Consider the following 23,497-nt stretch of genomic DNA (forward strand, 5'->3'; position numbering starts at 1 on the left):
ATAAACACCCCAGGTGCCTTATTGCTATTATGAACTGGTTACCAATGTAATTAGAGCAAGACAAATAAATGTTTAGTCATTACCATGGTATACGGTCTAATATACCACGGCCTTCAGCCAATCAACATTCAGGGCTCGACCCACCCAGTTTATAATGAATTGTATATATAGTAGAACAGCAGTGTTGATGATTAGTTGATTATTTGAATCAGCTGTGTAGTGTTAGGGCAAAAACCAAAACGTGCAACCCTTGGGTTCCCCAGGACCGGGTCTGGAAAACAATGCCCCCCCCAAGCCTAGCTAACTTTAGCCACCGAGCTAACGTTAGCATTAGCCACTTAGCTAACATTAGCCACAACAAATTGGAATTGTTAACATACAGTTTAGTACATTTTTAAAATTCGTAACATATTGTACAAATTTGAATTCGTAACATATCATAGAAATTGTAAATCGTTACATATCAAACAAAATGGATGATGGACATTCACAAATTAATACATACCATACATACCATACCATGGGAAATGTAACATGTCATATTAATTGGAGTGTCCCGGATGAACATTTACTATGTTATGTCTAACCCTGAATCCAGGTTGCAACATGGGTGTGTGTGTGTGCACATAACCTACAGTATATACTACTGCAATCCACTGTTGAAATAGTTGACAAGGCTCCTTTTTGTATGCCAATAGCAAACATCTTTCATCTCATAAATCACCCATGACATAGTACACATAGATTTGTTTCTTTGTTAGGAGTGCAAGAGCGATTGAAACCGGTTTTCTGATGTACAAGGACAGTTGAGGGCACTAGGACTAGAGCAATTTCAGGAATCATGTATTTACCTTGCTGGCGCGTACGCGCCCAGCCGAGTTGTGCGCGTTCGCAGCGTTGGGTGCAGAACATACGAGGCTACGGGTTCTATCTCGCTGTCTCTTCTGTAGGACATGTTCACTGACGAATCCCATATTTGTTTTATTCTCACTGAAGCAGTGCGAACTGGGCGAAGTCATTGCTGTCGAAAACCTCAACAGTAGTAAAGTGCGCGGCACACTGCGGCTAAGAGGATATAGAGAAGAGACCCTTGGTGTGGTGGTTTGTCCTGCGGTTACAGGTATGTTTAAAAGACCATCTCCAAGTGTTACCATCGTCGTCATTCTTGTGCTTTGTATTGAACTCGGTTTTAGGTGAGCGAGAAAGATATGGTGTGAATGAATGTTGTGGCTTTTGAAGGTTATGACATATGTCTGTTGTGTATGGAATGACAACATGTTGACTACATAGAGATCCTGTTAACTTACTAGAGGAGCGGTGTTATAAACCCTCAATTCCATTTATGGGAGAAAATAGCAGCCATCTTGGTCAGGGAGAAATCTAAAACCAGTCTGATTGGAATTAATGGCATAGAGGAGTAGATGATACATTCCCAGCTTTTCCTTAAGAAGGAAAATAAAAGTAAGATGTGGTGTATCAGAAATTGTGTAGCAGATTTGTAGTCAACCTAGAATATTGTCATATAATTATAAATACAGGGTCTTTCCATGTCATTTCAGCAAGCCATGACACCCACCATCTCACATTGTTCTGAAATTGTTTCTGTAATTTATTAAGATAATTGATTGCACCTAAATTTGCCATTTTAATTTATAGGATTCATATATTATATGGTAAAAATAGTGGACCAAACTTTTTAAACAATAACCACATTTCCATCCACAGTTTCTATGCGAGTAAAGTCATATCGTATTTAAACCCCCCCCCCCTCCCCCCAGCTGTAATCAATTTGATAAATGCAGACAGATTTGTTTGTTCAACTTGGTGGAATCTCTTTGTGTCGAGAATTAATAATGTGAGCAAACTGGAATATGCTTAAAACCCTGGCAGTCCTACAATCTAAGCTAGATGCCCTCAATCTCACACAAATGATGATGGAACCTACCAGGTACAACCCTAAATCTGTAAACACTGGCACCCTCATAGATATCATCCTGACCAACCTGCCTTCTAAATACACCTCTGCTGTCTTCAACTACGATCTCAGCGATCACTGCCTCATTGCCTTCGTCCGTAATGTGTCCGTGGTCAAACGACCACCCCTCATCACTGTTAAACGCTCCATAAACCACTAAAGCGAACAGGCCTTTCTAATCGACCTGGCCCGGGTATTCTTGAAGGATATTGACCTAATTCAGTCAGTAGAAGATGCCTGGTTATTCTTCAAAAGTACTTTCCTCACCATCTTAAATAAGCATGCCCATTCAATTTTGACCTGATTGCCCTTGACCAGCACAAACATCCAGTGGCATACCGCATTAGCAACAAATAGCCCCCGCGATATGCAACTTTTCAGGGACGTTAGGAACCAATATACACAGGCAGTTAGGAAAGTATAGGCTAGCTTTTTCAAACAGAAATTTGCATCCTGTAGATGAAACTCCAAAAAGTTCTGGGACACTGTAAAGTCCATGGAGAATAAGAGCACCTCCTCCCAGATACCCACTGCACTGAGGCTAGGAAACACTCACCACTGATAAAACTACGATAATCGAGAATTTCAATAAGTATTTTTCTACGGCTGGCCATGCTTTTCACCTGGCTACCACTACCCCAGTCAACAGCTCTTCATCCCCCGCAGCAACTTGCTCAAGCCCCCCCATTTCTCTTTCACCCAAATCCAGATAGCTGATGTTCTGAAAGAGCTGCAAAATCTGGACCCCTACAAATCAGCTGGGCTAGACAATCTGAACCCTCTCTTTCTAAAATTATCTGCCCCAATTGTTGAAACCCCTATTACTAGCCTGTTAAACCTCTCTTTGATATTGTCTGAGATCCCTAAAGAATGAAATGCTGCCGCCGTCATCCCCCTTTTCAAAGGGGGAGACACCCTAGACCCAAACTGTTACAGACCTATATCTATCCTACCCTGCCTTTCTAAAGTCTTCGAAAGCCAAGTTAACGAACAGATCACCGATCATTTGAAATCCCACCGTACCTTCTCCGCTATGCAATCTGGTTTCCGAGCTGGTCATGGGTGCATCTCATCCACGCTCAAGGTCCTAAACGATATCATAACCACCATCGATAAAAGACAATACTATGCAGCCGTATGAATCGGCCAAGGCTTTCGACTCTGTCACTCGCCACATTCTTATCGGCAGACTTGACAGCCTTGGTTTCTCAAATGACTGCCTCGCCTGGTTCACCAACTACTTCTCAGACAGAGATCAGTGTGTCAAATCGGAGGGCCTGTTGTACGGACAGCTGGCAGTCTCTATGGGGGTGTCGCAATGATGTTGCTCTTGCTGCTGGTGATTATTTGATCCGCCCTCTACGCAGACGACACCATTCTGTATACTTCTGGCTCTACTTTGGACGCTGTGTTAACAAACCAGACGAGCTTCAATGCCATACAACTCTCATTCCGTGTCCTCCAACTGCTCTTAAATGCAAGTAAAACTAAATGCATGCTCTTCAACCGATCACTGCCCGCACCTGCCCGTCCGTCTAGCCTGTTGTAACTAGGGGGCCTATTTTCATTTTTGGAAAAATAACGTTCCCAAAGTAAACCGGCTATTTTGTCAGGACAAGATGCTAAAATATGCATATAATTGACAGCTTAGGATAGAAAACACTCTAAAGTTTCAAAAACTGTAAAAATATTGTCTGTGAGTATAACAGAACTGATATTGCAGGCGAAAGCCTGAGAAAAATCCAATCAGGAAGTGACTCATGTTTTGAAAGCTCTGCGTTCCGATGCGTCCCTATTGATCAGTGAATGGGCTATCAAACAGATTCCTTTTTCTACGTATTCCCCAAGGTGTCTACAGCATTTTGATGTAGTTTCACGCCTTTATGATGAAGAATGAGCGTAATTGACTACATTGCGTAAGTGTCCAGCTGAGGGCTCTCAGAGTAATTCTTGCGTAATAGACGGAGGTAGCTATTTTTCCTCACGGGTTTACTGAAAATACAGCTGTCCCGGTGGATATATTATCGAATAGATATTTGAAAAACACATTGAGGATTGATTATAAACAACGTTTGCCATGTTTCTGTCGATATTATGGAGGTATTTTGGAATATTTTTCCGCATTGTCGTGACCGCAATTTCCGGTTGAATTCCCAGCCAAATGTGAAGAACTAACGGAGTTATTTCGGCTACAAAAATAATATTTTTGGGAAAAAGGAACATTTGCTATCTAACTGGGAGTCTCGTGAGTGAAAACATCCGAAGCTCATCAAAGGTAAACAATTTAATTTGATTGCTTTTCTGATTTTCGTGACCAGGTTGCCTGCTGCTAGCAAGGCATAATGCTATGCTAGGCTATCGATAAACTTACACATGCTTGTCTTGCTTTGGCTGTAAAGCATAATTTCAAAATCTGAGATGACAGGGTGATTAACAAAAGGCTAAGCTGTGTTTCACTATATTTCAAGAATATTAATATTTTCTAGAAACATTTTTTTTTCCATTTTTTGTCCGTTGCGTTATGCTAATTACTGTAGTTGATGACAATTCTCCCGGATCCGGGATGGGTAGTTACAAGAAGTTTTAATTAACATCACTACTCTGGACGGTTCTGACTTAGAATATGTGGACAACTACAAGTACCTAGGTGTCTGGTTAGATTGTAAACTCTCCTTCCAGACTCATTAACCATCTCCATTCCAAAATTAAATCTAGAATCGTGTTCCTATTTCGCAACAAAGCCTCCTTCACTCATGCTGCCAAACATACCCTCGTAAAACGGACTATCCTACCGATCCTTGACTTCAGCGATGTTATTTACAAAATAACCTCCAACACTCTACTCAGCAAATTGTATGCCGTCTACCACAGTGCCATCCGTTTTGTCACCAATGCCCCTTATACTACCCGCTGCTCTGACAGCTGATGCTTAAAGTTAGTGAGGGAGATATGTCTCCAGCTTCAGTGATTCGTGCAATTCGTTCCAGTCATTGGCAGCAGAGAACTGGAAGGAAAGGCGGCCAAATGAGGAGTTGCCTTTGGGGGTGACCAGTGAAATATACCTGCTGGAGCACGTGCTACGAGTAGGTGCTGCTATGGTGACCAGTGAGCTGAGATAAGGCGGAGCTTTACCTAGCAAAGACTTGTAGATGACCTGGAACAAGTGGTTTTGGCGACGAATATGAAGCGAGGGCCAGCCAACGAGAGCATACAGGTCGCAGCGGGTAGTATATGGGTAGTGGGTAGTATATGCACCTGTACATAGCCCATCTGTAAATAGCCCACCCAACTACCTAATTTCCTTTATTTATTTTTATTTGTTGCTCCTTTGTACCCCAGTATCTCTATTTGCACATTCAATTTCTGCTCATCTATCACTCCAGTGTTTAATTGCTAAATTGTAATTATTTCGACACTATGCCCTATTTATTGCCTTACCTCCCTAATTTTACTTCATTTGCACACTGTATATAGACATTATATTGTCTTATTGACTGTACGTTTGTTTATTCCATGTGTAACTCTGTTGTTTGTGTCGCACTGCTTTGCTTTATCTTGGCCAGGTCGCAGTTGTAAATGAGAACTTGTTCTCAACTGGCCTATCTGGTTAATTAAAGGTGAAAAAAATTGTATAATTGGAAATTCCTTTATGTGCAGATATTGATATACAGTGCAAAGTATATAGACCCCTTGACGTTTTCCAAATTTCTTTTACGTTACAACCTTATTCTAAAATGGATTCAATAAAGCATTTCCCTCATCAATCTACACACAATACCCCATAATGTCAAATCAAAAACAAGTTTATAGAAATGTTTGCAAATGTATATAAAAAAACATAACTTATTTACATAAGTATTCAGACACTTTGCTATGAGACTTGAAATTGAACTCCGGTGCATCCTGTTTCAATTGATCATCCTTGAGATGTTTCTACAACTTGGAGTCCACCTGTGGTAAATTAAATTGATTGGACATGATTTGAAAAGGCATATCTGTCTATATAAGGTTCCACAGTTGACAGTGCATGTCAGAGCATAAAAACAAACCGTGAGGTCCAAGGAATTGTCCTTAGAGCTCCAAGACAGGATTGTGTCGAGGCTCAGATCTGGGGAAGGGTAATAAAATCATTCTTAAATGGAAGATGTTTGGAACCACCAAGACTCATCCTAGAGCTGGCCGCCCGGCCACACTGAGCAATCGGGAGAGAAGGGTCAGTGAGGTGACCAAGAACCCGATGGTCACTTTGACAGAGCTCAAGAGTGCTTCTATGGAGATGGGAGAACTTTCCAGAAGGACAACAATCTCTGAGGCACTTCACCAATCAGGCCTTTATGGTAGAGTGGCCAGATGGAAGGCACTCCTCAGTAAAAGGTACATGACAGCCTGCAAAGTTTGCCAAAAGATACCTGAAGGACTCTGAGAATGAGAAACAAGATTCTCTGGTCTGATTGAACACTTTGGCTTGAATGCCAAGCATCACGTCTGGAGGAAACCTAGCACCATCCCTACGGTGAAGCGTGGTGGCAGCATCATGCTGTGGGGATGTTTTTCAGTGGCAGGGACTGGGAGACCAGTCAGGATCGAGGAAAAGATGAACGGAGCAAAGTACAGAGATCCTTGATGAAAACCTGCTTCAGAGTGCTCAGGACCTCAGACTGGGGTGAAGGTTCACCTTCCAACAGGACAACGACCCTAAGCACACAGTCAAGCCAACGCAGGAGTGGCTTCGGGACAAGTCTCAAAGTCCAGAGCCCGGACTTGAACCCAATCGAATATCTCTGGAAAGACCTGAAAATAGCTGTGCAGCGACGCTCCCCATCCAACTTGACAGCACTTGAGAGGATCTGCAGAGAAGAATGGGAGAAATCCCCCAAATACAGGTGTTCGTCATATCCGAGAGGACTCGAGGCTGTAATAGCTGCCGAAGGTGCTTCAGCAAAGTACTGAGTAAAGGATCTGAATACTTATGTAAATTTTAATATTTCAGTTTTTTTCTAAACCTATTTTTGCATGTCCAGTCAATATAATGTCCAGTCAATATAATTGACCACAGGTGGACTCCAAGTTGTAGAAACAGGATGCACCTGAGCTCAATTTCGAGTCTCATAGCAATGGATAGAACAGTCACTTTACAATAGTGCATCTAAATCTTAAAGGGGGGGGGGGTGAGAAGGATTACTTATCCTATCCTAAGGTGACTGTTATCCTATCCTAAGTGACTGTTCTACTGGATGTCATAAGGTGAATGCACCAATTTGTAAGTCGCTCTGGATAAGAGCGTCTGCTAAATGACTTAAATGTAATGTAAATGTACCTATGTACAATAAGGTATTAATAAAAATGTGCAAACATTTCTAAAACCCTGTTTTCGCTTTGTCATTATGAGGTATTGTATGTAGGCTGAGTAAAACAATTTAATACATTTTGAATAAGGCTGTAACGTAACAAAATGTGGAAAAGGGGATGGAGTCGGAGTACTTTCCAAATCCAATGTAATAACTAGTGATGCAATATTTTCCTTGCCAAAAAAAACTATACTTTATAAGTGGCCTTTTTAAGCATTATAGTATAGTTAAAACACACAATTACTTAGCGGTCAAAGGCACTGCATCTCAGTGCAAGGGGCGTCACTACAGTTCCTGGTTCGAATCCAGGCTGTATCACATCCGGACATGATTGTGAGTCCCATAGGGTGGCGCACAATTGTAAATAAGAATTTGTTCTTAACTGACTTGCCTCATTAAATAAAGGTTACACACACACACCACACTGACCAAAAGGTTATTTTTTGGGAATTTACGTATGTTCCCATTACCAGTAAAACATAATCAAATGTATTTCACTTACTTGCTGTGCTGTTTCTTTGTTCAATCGCTTCATTCTCAACCAGAATTTCTATGGAACGCTGTTTGGATCTTTGAGTGTCCGAAACGATACACGCCAAATAACGCTTTTTGACGTATCAAATAACGCTATTTGACCAATCAGGACCTGAATATGTCTGCACTTCACATAATAATTTAACGAGTTCATTACATTTTTACGTAGTTATTACATTTACACTTGTATTTCATGTGTCACAACGGTTCATCGATACATATGCGATTGTAACCGTATAACTTTAGACCGTCCCCTCGCCCATACCCGGGCGCGAACCAGGGACTCTCTGCACACAACAACAGTCACCCACGAAGCATCGTTACCCATCGCTCCACAAAAGCCGCGGCCCTTGCAGAGCAAGGGGAACCACTACTTCAAGGTCTCAGAGCAAGTTACGTCACCGATTGAAACGCTATTTAGCGCACACTATTCCACCGCTAACTAAGCTAGCCGTTTCACATCCGTTACACTATGATGCTGGTAAAGTTATCTTGCACACCTACAGTGCTGGTCATTAAAAAAAAGCTAGCTAGCTCATGGAAGCAAACAATGTTCTTCCCCAAAAACATAGCAAAACGACAAGTCTGTTTCAGTAGCTATTGTTAGCTAACTATATAGCTAGGTGTCAACATCTAAAATAACCCTAATTTACAAAACAGTTCTTATTTGATTATTGGTTGTTGGTCCCATCTATATGAAGCTAGCCACAATAAGGGTTAGCCTTCAAAATACAAGTATGGCATAATTCTACTCTTTGTATTAATTTGCATAACTGTCAATTACCTACTTTTATTTTGAAGCCAAACTGCAAATTCCATTATTGTCCCTAATCCTAATCCTTACATTATTGTGCCTAATCCACAACACAACACGGTCCGGTCGCGCCTCACTAGCCAGATGAAGCTAGCTGGCTGCTAGGGCAATTTCAGTAGGCGAACAACAAGTGGCAACCTAGCTAATACTTACTCACAAGGATTCCTAAATCATTGCTAAGAATAATGAAAATGACTGCAGTTTCTACTGGTCATTGTTTTCCGGCTGGTTGTATTGGTGCTAGCTAGGTACCAAGCTAAAGCTAGCTACCCCAGAAGTTGCGGTCGAACATATGATGCTTTATTACCAATGCGGTATTGCAAACACATCGTTTGTGGCAGGTGTTTGCTTGTTTGTAGACTTTTTTTGTACAGCTTTGACAGTGCTACTGTATCTTTTTTGACACGCAAAGATCCAAACGGCGTTCCAAAGTACGGTATGTAATGTATCTATGTCATGTACAGTGGGGCAAAAAAGTATTTAGTCAGCCACCAATTGTGCAAGTTCTCCCACTTAAAAACATGAGAGGCCTGTAATTTTCATCATAGGTACACTTCAACTATGACAGACAAAATGAGGGGAAAAAATCCAGAAAATCACATTGTAGGATTTTTAATGAATTTATTGGCAAATTATGGTGTAAAATAAGTATTTGGTCACCTACAAACAAGCAAGATTTCTGGCTCTCACAGACCTGTAACTTCTTCTTTAAGAGGCTCCTCTGTCCTCCACTTGTTACCTGTATTAATGGCACCTGTTTGAACTTGTTATCAGTATAAAAGACACCTGTCCACAACCTCAAACAGTCACACTCCAAACTCCACTATGGCCAAGACCAAAGAGCTGTCAAAGGACACCAGAAACAAAATTGTAGACCTGTACCAGGCTGGGAAGACTGAATCTGCAATAGGTAAGCAGCTTGGTTTGAAGAAATCAACTGTGGGAGCAATTATTAGGAAATGGAATACATACAAGACCACTAATAATCTCCCTCGATCTGGGGCTCCACGCAAGATCTAACCCGTGGGGTCAAAATGATCACAAGAACGGTGAGCAAAAATCCCAGAACCACACGGGGGGACCTAGTGAATGACCTGCAGAGAGCTGGGACCAAAGTAACAAAGCCTACCATCAGTAACGCACTACGCCGCCAGGGACTCAAATCCTGCAGTGCCAGATGTGTCCCCCTGCTTAAGCCAGTACATGTCCAGGCCCGTCTGAAGTTTGCTAGAGAGTATTTGGATGATCCGGAAGAAGATTGGGAGAATGTCATATGGTCAGATGAAACCAAAATATAACTTTTTGGTAAAAACTCAACTCGTCGTGTTTGGAGGACAAAGAATGCTGAGTTGCATCCAAAGAACACCATACCTACTGTGAAGCATGGGGGTGGAAACATCATGCTTTGGGGCTGTTTTTCTGCAAAGGGACCAGGACACCTGATCCGTGTAAAGGAAAGAATGAATGGGGCCATGTATCGTGAGATTTTGAGTGAAAACCTCCTTCCATCAGCAAGGGCATTGAAGATTAAATGTGGCTGGGTCTTTCAGCATGACAATGATCCCAAACACACCGCCCGGGCAGCGAAGGATTGGCTTCGTAAGAAGCACTTCAAGGTCCTGGAGTGGCCTAGCCAGTCTCCAGATCTCAACCCCATAGAAAATCTTTGGAGGGAGTTGAAAGTCCGTGTTGCCCAGCAACAGCCCCAAAACATCACTGCTCTAGAAGAGATCTGCATGGAGGAATGGGCCAAAATACCAGCAACAGTGTGTGAAAACCTTGTGAAGACTTACAGAAAACGTTTGACCTCTGTCATTGCCAACAAAGGGTATATAACAAAGTATTGAGAATCTTTTGTTATTGACCAAATACTTTTTTTCCACCATAAATTGCAAATAAATCCATTTAAAAATCCTACAATGTGATTTTCTGGAATATTTTTTTCTCATTTTGTCTGTCATAGTTGAAGTGTACCTATGATGAAAATTACAGGCCTCATCTTTTTAAGTGGGAGAACTTGCACAATTGGTGGCTGACTAAATACTTTTTTGACCCACTGTATGTTGTGAAGCTAATAGCAGTGTCGCTATTACTGTGTAACTTCGGTAGGGCAACATCTGAAAAATAGCGCACTTAGTAGTGTGTGCCGGTGCTCGACCAGTCGACGAAAGCCAACATCGCCCACAACAGACAGAGTACGGTTGATTTTCAAGGGCAATGAATTCCATTATCTTGGCTTTAATGGATTTCGCTTTTGAGTTGTCTCGCTGAAATGTTCTTACTCTTTCAAATGACTGCTCGACATGTTGACTGCTCGATCCACACAGCAGACATTGTGGGATAGGTTATGAATGCTGTGTTGTACGTGTAGCGCCAAATTGTACGCGGCGTCATTACACCATGCACCTACGTTATAAAGGTATGTACAGTAGCTTTGACAGCTTTTCTGTGTTTATTAGGCTACAGATGAAATAAGTTATAATGAACTTCACAGAGTGGTGGAAGTGATGGGCTTGATGCTCATTTCCAACAAATATTGAGTGTCTTATTCTGGTCGGCGCAGTCAAGCATCAACCATGTCACCAGTTTGGTGGAAACACCCCTGGTGGGAAAATGCACCCAGAAATGGTCAAAAGCCAAAGTCAGTCTCCATCTCCACTAACCTGTAAGGATTTCTTTCCTATTAATAATGTAAAATTAACAGCTGTACAGAAAGACTTATGTTAAGGCCAAATTAGAGGAGAGACTTCTTGATGCAATTAAAGCCTTTTAAATCCGAGAAACAATTTAAAAAGTATTGTTGGATATTATTAATCCTAATCAGACAGTTTTTGTTTACATGGACAATACATTGGAGAAAATAAGTCAAGTACTGGAAACAAAACACTATGAAAAATCGGGGAGACAAGGCCTGGTATTCGTAGCTGACTTTGAAAAGGCTTTTGATAAAGTACGACAGGAATTTATATATAAATGCCTGGAATAGTTACATTTTGGATAATCTCTTTTTCAATGTGTTAAAGTTATGTATAGTAAACCTAGATTTTAAAATAGTAAATAATGTCTACTTCTCAAAGTATTAAACTGTTGGAGTAAAATAAGGTTGTCCACTGTCGGCATATCTATTTATTATGGCCATCGAAATGTCAGCTATTAAAATCAGATCCAACAATTTATATCAAGGGCCTAGAAATCCAGGGCTTAATTAAAACAAAGGTGTGGTTGTATGCTGATGATTCATGTTTTCTTTTAAATCCACAATTTGGATCCCTCCACAGCCTCATAGATCTACTTTTTCTACCCTCTCGAGATTACAACCCAATAATGCTAAATGTACTATATTACGTATTGGATCACTAAAATATATAATAATAATAAAATGGTCTGACTGTGATAAGGACATACTCAATATTCATATCTTGAAAGAAAGAAATCATTTCATTTCAATACATTTTCATAGAAAGTTAGCAAAAATAGATAAGATCTTGCTACCGTGGAAAGGAAATACCTGTCTATTTGTGGAAAAATCACCCCGTTAGTCATATCCCAGTTTACTTATTTGCTTATGGCCTTGCCTACACTTAGCGACTTGTTTTTAAATTATATGAACAAAATATGACATTTTATTTGGATTGGTAAACCTGACAAATGAAATGGGCCCATTTTATATAATGAATATGAATTTGGAGGGCAGAAATGATTAAATATTCATGTATTAGACCTCTCACTAAAGGCTTCAGTCATACAAAAGTTATACTTAAATACGAACTAGCAGATTAGTAAGAATGTCTCACCCCCTGTTCAAGAATAGTCCTTTTCCCTTTAATCAGATTACAACCTCTTACTTTTGGTTATTTGAAAATGAAATCATCTCCAAAAATATGGCTATTTTTAGAACAAGCATTAGAACGTTGGTTGCAATTACTGTTTAATCCACCAGAAAAAAACAGAACAATTATTACACCAAATGATTATGGTTAAACTCAAATATACAAATTTATCAAAAAATAGAAAGGTAGAAACCTTGTTTATTTATATCTAGGCAGAGTTGCAAAGAATCCATATATCAGACTGGCCAATAACAATAAAATATTATGATGGGCAAGAGAACAGACACTGGACAGAGGAACTCTGCCTAGAAGGCCAGCATCCCAGAGTCGCATCTTCACTGTTGACATTGAGACTGGTGTTTTGCGGGTACTATTTAATGAAGCTGCCAGTTGAGGACTTGTGAGACGTCTGTTTCTCAAACTAGACACACTAATGTACTTGTCCTCTTGCTCAGTTGTGCACCGGGGCCTCCCACTCTATTCTGGTTAAAGCCAGTTTGGGCTGTTCTATGAAGGGAGTAGTACACAGCATTGTATGAGATCTTCAGTTTCTTGCATGGAATAGCCTTCATTTCTCTGAACAAGAATAGACTGACGAGTTTCAGAAGAAAGTCATGTTTCTGACCATTTTGAGCCTGTAATGGAATGTTGATGCTCCAGATACTCAACTAGTCTAAAGATGGGCAGTTTTATTGCTTCTTTAATCAGAACAACAGTCTTCAGCTGTACTAACATAATTGCAAAAGGGTTTTCTAATGATCAATTAGCTTTTTAAAATGATAAACTTAGATTAGCTAACACAACGTGTCATTGGAACACAGGAGTAAATGGGCCTCTGTAGTGCTGATAATGGGCCTCTGTATGCTTATGTAGATATTCCATAAGAAATCAGCCGTTTCCAGCTACAATAGTCATTTACAACATGAAGAATGTCTACACTGTATTTCTGATCAATTTGACGTTATTTTAATGGACAAAAAATGGGCTTTTCTTTCAAAAACAAGGACATTTCTAAGTGACCCTAAACTTTTGAACGGTAGTGTATGTCAACTAAGCTTAAAGAATTCTTCTCACGTACCTAACTGATTACATTTAAACTAGGCTTACAGTGGGTCCTTTGTTGAAAGTGTATGTAAATGAATTCATTTCAGTTTGTTATTCTCGTTTATTGCATCTGCCTGTATTTCTGGACAGAGTATAGTCTATGAACTTTACTATGTCTAAGCCTCATGTTGTGTGTGTGTGCAATGGGACACATGATTTATACAGCTATGGAATTCATCATGAGATGAAACTAAATGAATCCCACTGTAGTAAATGTAAATCAGATTATAGAATTGTATGATTCTCCCGCTGAAAAAAGCATTAATCAGGTTTTTAATCCCATAAAAACAATCACCACTGCACTGTATAAAGTATTGTCGTTATGGTACAGTATTGTAAAATATTTTTTTATAACTAAACCAAGACAGACCACAGGCTGCCGTTTCCAATTGGAACAAATGAGTCAAATTGGGCAGTACAGGCAAGGAGGTGGGCAGAGCCAAGCATGAGCTTGTGAGATCCTATTGGCGCGATCTAGCAGCGTCTGCATATTTCCGCTGGGGAACGCCTCATCTGTGAAATGCGCGTGTGCAATAACTCAATTCGCATTTGCTCTCCATCCTAACAAAGCAATTAAAAATAAATCAATTTAGTTCCATCTTCTCCCACTGCCAGACTGTGGGCTTCCTCTCACTATCATATTTGGTAGTGAGTGGAGACGCCAAGCGAATGCGTCACATTTATACATCTGGTGAAATATCTGTCATATTGTTCAATCTCTTGTATTGTAGTGTACAGTTTTGTCATAGTTTCATTTTCTCTTCCTGCTACCTCATCAGTCGAGCAGAGCAGATGAGTGACTCACAACCTGCAGGTTTCCATAGCAACCCCAGGCCTTCTCCACTTTGACTAGCTTTATTAACCGCATGAGAGCGTTAAACTTTCCCCTCAACAGTCAGATGGAAACATTACACTGGGGAGCGCCTTTATCAAAACCCATGAAGATGTTGACGAATACAGTACTGCCTACACCTGTGTGTGTGTGTGTGTGTGTGTGTGTGTGTGTGTGTGTGTGTGTGTGTGTGTGTGTGTGTGTGGCTCAGTTGTCTGGGTGGGGGCTGCTCAGTGACCCCAGAGACACTCAATAACATAACAGTATGAGGTGAAACAATAGTAATTTCTCTCTTAGCCTCTCACTTTAGATATAAAACACTACATACACATCATGACCAAAAGTATGTGGGCCCCTGCTTGTCGAACATCTCATTCCAAAATCATGGGCATTAATATGGAGTTGGTCCCCTCCCATTGCTGCTATAACAACCTCTACTCTCCTGGGAAGGCTTTTCACTAGATTTTGGAACATTGCTGAGGGGACTTGCTCCCATTCAGCCACAAGAGCATTCGTGGGGTTGGGCACTATGTTGGGCGATTAGGCCTGGCTCGCAGTCGTCGTTCCAATTCATCCCAAAGGTGTTCGATAGGGTTGAGGTCAGTGCTCTGTGCAGGCCAGTCAAGTTCTTCCACACCAATCTCAAAATACCGTTTTCTTTTTTTTTCTCCCCAATTTCATGGTATCCAATTGGTAGTTTCTTTTTTTTCTCCCCAATTTCATGGTATCCAATTGGTAGTTAGTCTTGTCTTATCGCTGCAACTCCCGTACGGACTCGGGTGAGGCAAAGGCCAAGAGCCGTGCGTTCTCCGAAACACGACCCAACCAAGGCGCACTGCTTCTTGACACAATGCCCACTTAAGTTGAGAGCCAGCCACACCAATGTGTCGGAGAAACACCGTACACCTTGTGACCGTGTCAGCCTGCACTGTGCCCCGCCCGCCATAGTAGTCGCTAGTGTGCGATGGGATAAGGACATCGCTGTCTGCCAAACCCTCCCCTAATCCAGATGGTTCTGGGCCAATTATGCGCAGCCCCATGGCCCCCCTTTCGCGGCCAACTGCGACAGCCTGGACTCGAACTCAGAATCTCTAGGGGCAGTGCCTTAGACCACTGCGCCACTCGGGTGGCCCTGAAATACAATTTCTGTATGGACCTCGCTTTGTGCACGGGGGTATTGTAAGGGGAAGGGTCATGGTGAAACAACAGAAAAGGGCCTTCCCCAAACTGTTGCCACAAAGTTGGAATCATAGAATCGTCTCGAATGCCATTGTATGCTGTAGCGTTAAGATTTCCCTTCACTGGAACAAAGGGGCCTAGTATGAACCATGAAAAACAGTCCAGATCATTATTCCTCCTCCAACAAACTTTACAGTTGGCACTACTCATTGGGGCAGGTAGCGTTCTCCTGGCAGCCGCCAACCCCAGATTCGTCCGTTGGACTGCCAGATGGTGAAGCGTGATTCATCACTCTAGAGAACGCCGTTCCACTGCTCCAGAGTCCAATGGTGTCAAGCTTTACACCACTCCAAGCGTCTGTGGCTGCTCGGTTATGGAAACCCATTTCATGAAGCTCCAGACGAACAGTTATTGTGCCGATGTTGCTTCCAGAGGCAGTTTGGAACTCGGTATTGAGTGTTGCAACCGAGTACACGATTTCTATGCGCTTCAGCACTCGGCGATCCCGTTCTATGAGCTTGTGTGGCCCTACCACTTCACGGCTGAGCTGTTGTTGCTCCTAGACGTTTCCACTTAATGGCAGAAATTTTACTGACTGACTTGTTAGAAAGGTGGCATCCTATGACGTTGCTATGTTGAAAGTAACTGAGCTCTTCAGTAAGGCCATTCTACTGCCAATGCATGGCTGTGTGCTCGATTTTTAATACATCTGTCGGTATCGGATGTGCCTGAAAGAGTCTATTTGAAGGGGTGTCCATACGTGTGTGTGTGTATGTATATGTATATGTATATATATATATATATATGTCTTAAAGCTTTTGGCCTAATTGCATACAGCACTGTAGCAAATGCATTAGCTTAACATGCGAGTGTGTCTAGTGTGACGCTTCAGAGGCTTATGGCATGAAATTTTTCTCTTAGAGATGTGGGCATCAATTCATCACACCAGCCCATGATTTCTAATACAGGTTTCATAAATGGCATGCAGAATTGCGTAGGCTGCCCTAGTTTTCCTAGAATCCCATGTAGGCCAGAGCTGTCAAAGCCAGATCAGAGCTGTTTTTGTCTTCTTGCAGCAGAAATGGAGAACTTCCTTCAAGTGGTGAACAAGATATCTTATAGCTACCTCTACTGTACATTGCAGGATGATGGTTTTACTATGGCTAGTCTGTCATGACTGACAGATAAGTGGGGTGAAGATAATGTCCCAAATTATCCCTATATAGTGCACTACTTTTTTATTTTACCTGGGCCCATAGGGCTCTGGTCAAAATAAGTGCATTATGTAGGGAATAGGGTGCCATTTGGGACATACAAAAGGTAAGGCATTGGCTAACATGTCAGGAAACATCTGTGTCCTCGTTAAATCATATAGCTTTGCCATGTTATCGATATTTAATGGATAAATGAATGGATGTACCTTGTCATGTTGCCATAAGGCAGTGCTGAGTGTATCTGCAACGCAGCAATGTGAAGCACAGGGTGCCCTTATCTGAGAACAAACATTCTCCATTCTGAACAATCATCAAGGTCAGGCATGTTACATTTGATCATAGAATAAATGCAATGCAGTCGCCTACAGAGCTTTTGAAGGAGGAACAGAAAGTTCAACCACATTCCGATGGGTGACAGATTGCCAGACTGTACTGAATGGCAAAAATATTCTGTACATGCAAACTGTTGTATTACTTTGTTCATCTTCAAAATCATGGAGCCTGTCCCTGGAGAGATTCAGGACAGCTTTGGGACTGTTTTTTTTGTGTCATCATGCTGTCCTCTTTCATTAGATACATATTTGTTGTAATAATTGTGGCAAAGAAGGGGGCCGAGTGATACATGGCAGATATGTGAGGGCAGAACTAATAAACGGGCTCTGCCCTCTCACTAAGGGTTGGCCAGATAAGGAACTACAAAGCACAAAATGTCTGACCCAGAAGAGAGAGAGAAACTACAATTCACAGAAGCAAGGGGAACACTTGCAAGGTGGAGCCGACCCTCGTATATAAGGGGTCAAGCCACACCAGGAAGAAAGGAGAGCATGGAGCTGTGGACCTGTGAAACATTGAAAAGAGAAAGTGATAATATATCTGCTGGATTTACTGTGTATGACCTGGACTGTCTGGACTTACCTGTTGTCTGTTTTGGACCCTGATCTATCGAGAACCTGATTTGTGTACCGAACCCTGCTATCCTCGAACACGCCTGCGTCCCGGAACGGTCCAGGATGGAGAAACAAACATTCAGGTGCTGTCCTGTTGGAAATAACTCTCTGGTGTGATTTTGTGTCATTTCCCACTTCATTTGTGTACAAACTCTCCTAATCTTGAAGAGAATTGTCACATAATGTTTGATAGGAGACCCTATAGCAAGGCTACAGCCGCCATTGGAAGGATGAAGTGAGAGTACAGTGGAATATAGTAGGTCTGGTTTGGCCTGAGTTTGGAGTGTGACTGTTTGAGGTTGTGGACAGGTGTCTTTTATACTGATAACAAGTTCAAACAGGTGCCATTAATACAGGTAACGAGTGGAGGACAGAGGAGCCTCTTAAAGAAGTTACAGGTCTGAGAGCCAGAAATCTTGCTTGTTTGTAGGTGACCAAATACTTATTTTCCACCATAATTTGCCAATAAATTCATTAAAAATCCTACAATGTGATTTTCTGGATTTTTTTTCCCTCATTTTGTCTGTCATAGTTGAAGTGTACCTATGATGAAAATTACAGGCCTCTCATGTTTTTAAGTGCGAGAACTTGCACAATTGGTGGCTGACTAAATACTTTTTTGCCCCACTGTATCTTCTATAGTCATCATTACAGCTTCTGATTGGAGAAGAGGAAAACTCCTGCTTTACTACCTCAGTATTGGTTGGCTGGGGAGTTTTTTTTTAATGCTGAGGTGTAGAACCGAGGTACTTTGAGTGCACAATGCACATACTGTAGCACTCCAGGACCAGCGTTGGTTGGTTACCACTGCACTGTGTTTGCCCAATATCCTACCAGATGTGAGTTCAGCTCCCAGTGTTGCCTTTCATGAGGGCGAGTTATGGAAAGATTTGGAAGGCTGTGTGGAGGTGTTTTGTTCTGCTCTGTCAGAGCATTCCTTTTATTTGTTGACTGTATATAAAGAGCTGTATTAGGGATGATGGATCGTGGGTGCTGTCACAACACTCCCCATGGGGGCTGCCACAACACTCTTCACAACAACACTCATCATGAAGGGTTTGTTTCTGCCTTTCAGGACCATTCCAAACACAGTCATACAAGTCCCAGTGCTTTACTCTGCCTGCAGTATGGATGGATTCCATATTGTTTAAAAAATATATATTTTCAATTTTACCTGTTTGAATGAAACAATTTTAACGTGTAAGAAGTGGGTATTTACTGAATGCCTTTCTTACTGTAGACTTATTAACCATGAATTTGTTAAAGGTGTGAAATGATTCTAGAGAGAACCAGCTGCAGCTAAGAGTGGGTTAATGTCTGGAAGCTTCCCAGCTAAGTCTCTCTGTCTCTCTTGACTGTTGCAGTATGATGGAGGCTGGCTGTGGGGTTGCCGCGGTGATTGGGAATGCTGCCTCAGGACCACAGGGAAAACCAGGAAGTGGTGACGTCCTTGAGGGGTGAGCTACTCTCTCACGCGCCACACTGAACCGGTGCTATGTCAGCTGACCAGGACTCTGCAGATATCACACCCATAAATATAAAGAAGCCGTGTTGAGGGTGTGTGTGTGAGTGATTGTACGGGCATGTGTTATGTGTGTGTGAGAGATTGACAGGGAGGAAGAGAGCGATAGCGAGAGGAATTCTAGAAGACATTAGAGATGGCTATACTATATCATCCCATTGTAAAGGGCTGCGATGACACACATGATATCTTCTCAATCAACTGTAAATATTCTGCAAAACAACCAGGCCTAGATAGGATAGGATGGCTCTAATTTAATCACAGATCTCCAGCAGATGAGATGAGCTCATTCTTTCAGTGCCAGTGTTCTTGTCCTTATTATCAGCAGATCTCATGTCTGAGCCCAGGAAGGAATGAGAAATCTCAAGGATCTACTCTTCTTCATTGAACCTGGGAAAAGTTGGGCTGAAAGGACTTTTCTTCCTCTGCCTAGTACACTGACTCAGATTTCAGCTGCAGGTTTTGTGAGGCAATCCCTGGTGGGCCCAGGATGTGTTTTACTGTATGTAGGCTAGGCTGTACTCCTCTCTGGTGCTTTCTGTACCAGTCAGTAGCCATTTGAGACTGTGTGAAGTTATTTGTTACCACCAGAATAACAAGGATGTAAATACCACAGTTTTCTGGGCCACTGGTGCAATGTCATGATTTGATTTGATTCGATCCCCAAACATAATGTGAATACATCGGTCTCTCTCGCTGGCTCCCTCTGGTGGAACACATGGACATTTATATTTATTTAAAGTATGTCAAATGTAATATATTTATGGATTCGGATTCTTCCTGCCTCTCACTCCTTCCCTCCCTCTGCCTCTGTAGGGCCATGTCACTGTGTATTACACCAGATGAAGACAAGAACCAGCCCGATCCATACAACAGCACTACTCCAACAGATAAGTCCCCACAAGGGAGCACAATGGCCATGGTACAGTCTTTTATCGCTAGAGGAGGTCTGATAAGAGCACTGTAACCTGGGAACAGCAGTCTCTTAACTCTACTACTATGTAGTCTTATAGATACTGCTAGTATGGGTTTGACCATCATGTAATTGGTTTACACTTCAGGAATATTGAGTATCGTGTGTGTTGATTGGCAGGTACGGAATGATGAGCTCACAGAGCTTCCTGTCGAGCCTGAGCCCACCCTGCGTTCCTGCATCAGCACAGCCAGCATGAAGGTCAAAAACGTGAAGAAGTAGGTGCTCCCGTCCCCACGGAAACAGGCTATTATAGGCTGTAAAATGGGCCTCTAAACCAGGGCAGTAAAATAAAGTGCAGTAAATTGATGGGCTGGGCAGAGACCGACTGGTCAACTTGCTATCTCACTCTCTCTATCCACTCTCTCTCTTTCACACTACTATCCCCCTTCTCTTCTTTCTCTGCTCTCTTCTTTCTCTCTTCTCTTTCTCTCCTCTCCTTTCTCTCTGCTCTCTCCTTTCTCTCCTCTCTATCTCCTCTTTTTCCCTCTTTCTCTTTCGCTCTCTTTTGCTCTCTTCTTTTGCTCGCTCCTCCTTTCTTTCTCGCTCCTTCGCTCTCTCCTTTCACGCTTTCTCCGCTCTTCTCTCTTCTCCCCCTTTTCTCTGTTTTTTTCTTTCTTTTTTCATCTTTCCTTCTCTTTCACTCTTTCTCGCTCTCTGCTCTCTCTCTCTCTCCTCTTTCTCTTCTCTTTTGCTTTTTCTCTCCTTTCTCCTCTCGCTCCTTCTCTCCTCTTTTTCTCTGCTCTTTTCTCTCCTCCCCTCTTTCTCTGTTATTTCCTTTCTCTCTTTCTTCTTTCCTTTCTCTCTCCTTTCTCTCTCCTTTCTCTCTCCTTTCTCTCTCCTTTCTCTCTCCTTTCTCTCTCCTTTCTCTCTCCTTTCTCTCTCCTTTCTCTCTCCTTTCTCCTTTTTCTCTTCTTTCTCCTTTCTCTCATTTTTCACTCTTTTTCTCCGCTCTTTCTCTCTTCTCTTGCGCTATTTCTTTGCTCTTTTTCTCTTTTCTCCTTCTCTACTTTCTCTCTCTTTCTCTCCTTCTCACTCTCTTTGCTCTCTTCTTTGTTCTTTCTTTCTTCTTTTTTCTTCTCTCCTTCTTTCCTCTTTTTCTCTGCTCTTTTCTCCTCCCCTCTTTCTCTGTTATTTCCTTTCTCTCTTTCTTCTTTCCTTCTCTCTCTCCTTTCTCTCTCCTTTCTCTCTCTTTTCTCTCCTTTCTCTCTCCTTTCTCCTTTTTCTCTTCTTTCTCCTTTCTCTCATTTTTCACTCTTTTTCTCCGCTCTTTCTCTCTTCTCTTGCGCTATTTCTTTGCTCTTTTTCTCTTTTCTCCTTCTCTACTTTCTCTCTCTTTCTCTCCTTCTCACTCTCTTTGCTCTCTTCTTTGTTCTTTCTTTCTTCTTTTTCTTCTCTCCTTCTTTCCTCTTTCTTCTTTCTCTCTCTGCTCTTTCTTTTTCTCTCTGCTCTTTCTTTTTCTCTCTGCTCTTTTTCTCTCTGCTCTTTCTTTTTCTCTCTCCTCTTTCTTTTTCTCTCTGCTCTTTCTTCTCTTTCTCCCTTTCTTTAATTTCTCCTCTCCCTCTTTCTCTCTCCTTTCTTTCATTTCTCCTCTTTCTCTCTCCTCTCTTTCTCTCCTTCTCTCTCTTTCGCTCTCTCTGCACCTCAGTGTATCAGCCAGTAGAATACTGATGAGGTGATGCTGCTGTATTACAGGCTGACGTTCCCCAGAGGTCATTTTCCCAGGCTGGCTGAGTGTGCCCACTTCCACTATGAGATCGTTGACTTTGGCACTGTGCAGGTGAGACCCGGCCCAGAACTGAACACTCATGCATTCAATGGAGAACAGAAGTCATTTGTTGCTGGTAGTTTGGTAATTGTGTCCTTGGCTCAAGTTCATGTGTAGTTCAGTGGACATCATGGTGAATTGTTCCACAAAATACCTAATTTCCTTAATGGAACCAAGCCATTGCATCAGCAGTTTGTTCTAATTATTTTAGGTCATCCTGCCCCACCACCCATTCTGTTTTCCCATATTTGGAAAAAGTACAGATTTATGTAAATTCTCATTCATTATGTACTTAAAGGGATGCGTTGGAATTTTGGCATGCTTGCAGATACCCATAGACTTCCAGTCATTGCACTAACGCCAGTAAGCATTGGCTTGCAAAAATAAACTTCCTTCATGCTGGGACACAGTGACATAAAAATGTTATCCACTAATTCATCTGACCCTGGGGAAGTAGATAAAGGGCCTCATTGCCAAAATCCCGAAGTATCCCTTTAATTTGTAAATACAATTGAATAAGTGATACAGCAGTCAGCAACATGGAATCCATGTGTGTGTTAATCCACTAAGTAGCATTCATTCCTCTCTGATCCGCTCAGCTCAGGATAAACCTGTAATCCTCAGTACTAGTTGGATTAAAGTGATGATATCAACCAGAGAATTAGGGGTTTTCTGGGCAGACAGCGTTACTGTGGGAGCATCCACAGCCGGTCAGTACTACTGTAGTACAGAGCGTGAACTGTGGCAGCTTTCAACTTCCAGGAGGTGGCAGGAGAGAGGAGTTATGTGCATCACTGGAGAATGTAAGAGAACATTTAATTGTTTAAGATGTTGCTTTGTTTGCTTAGCTTGCACCTGTGATATCATCCCATAGCCTCATCAGGTGGTCATTTTAGGATGGCCCTAAGGGTAATTTTTGCTGACACTTTAATTGAAGTTTCATCGCCATTACAGTCAGCACAGATTTCAGATGGTTGAGGGTTATTTTTATTTTTTTTATTTTTTGTGTGTGTGCCTGTGGTGATAATTGGAATCAGTCAAGCGGAAGTGGTTACTCACTCATTTGTGAAAGTGGCTGTTTATTGCCTGCATAATTCCTATGTAATTTTGTTGGCTTGCTTGCAGAGAGCAGTAGTCATCTACTCATTCGCACACTGATGCTTTTACCACAGTTTCTAAACCCAGAGGCCCAGCATTGCGAGACTTACAGGAAGAAATAGGAAGCAGACACAGCAGGCCAGACCGGGGTTTAGAGTTAGAAAAGTAAAAAAAATCTCAGAAGTTGGCCATTTTTTCACAATCTAAAGGCACAACCTAGATTTGAGCCAAAATCTTAGTAGCTGAACATGTTATTACTCCAACCTAGTGAAAGTGACATACTAACACGTTTTCATTTTTGTAAAAAAAAACATATATTTTTTAAAGTGCCTTTTTATTTGAAGGCACGCGCAGTTCAG

At 41.8% G+C, this 23,497-nt stretch overlaps 1 protein-coding gene across 4 annotated transcripts in view; it reads left to right on the forward strand.

The window, feature by feature from the left end:
• Positions 1 to 859: 859 nt before the first annotated feature.
• Positions 860 to 23,497, forward strand: part of LOC118360136 (rho GTPase-activating protein 32-like) — a 48,181-nt gene continuing 25,543 nt past the window's right edge. Inside the window, exons 1-5 of one of the 4 annotated variants that reach the window (XM_035739524.2) lie at positions 860 to 1,120; positions 19,142 to 19,234; positions 20,116 to 20,221; positions 20,393 to 20,490; positions 21,968 to 22,052. In XM_035739524.2, coding sequence (XP_035595417.1) covers positions 19,143 to 19,234; positions 20,116 to 20,221; positions 20,393 to 20,490; positions 21,968 to 22,052 — 381 coding nt within the window. In that variant the 5' untranslated portion in view covers positions 860 to 1,120; position 19,142. Of the gene's footprint in view, positions 1,121 to 17,635; positions 17,861 to 19,141; positions 19,235 to 20,115; positions 20,222 to 20,392; positions 20,491 to 21,967; positions 22,053 to 23,497 lie in introns of those variants that run through there. The other 3 variants (XM_052519909.1, XM_035739357.2, XM_035739442.1) reach the window with 3 other exon arrangements.

This window comes from Oncorhynchus keta, chromosome 1 (genome assembly GCF_023373465.1).
Source record: "Oncorhynchus keta strain PuntledgeMale-10-30-2019 chromosome 1, Oket_V2, whole genome shotgun sequence".
Classification (NCBI taxonomy): domain Eukaryota; kingdom Metazoa; phylum Chordata; class Actinopteri; order Salmoniformes; family Salmonidae; genus Oncorhynchus; species Oncorhynchus keta.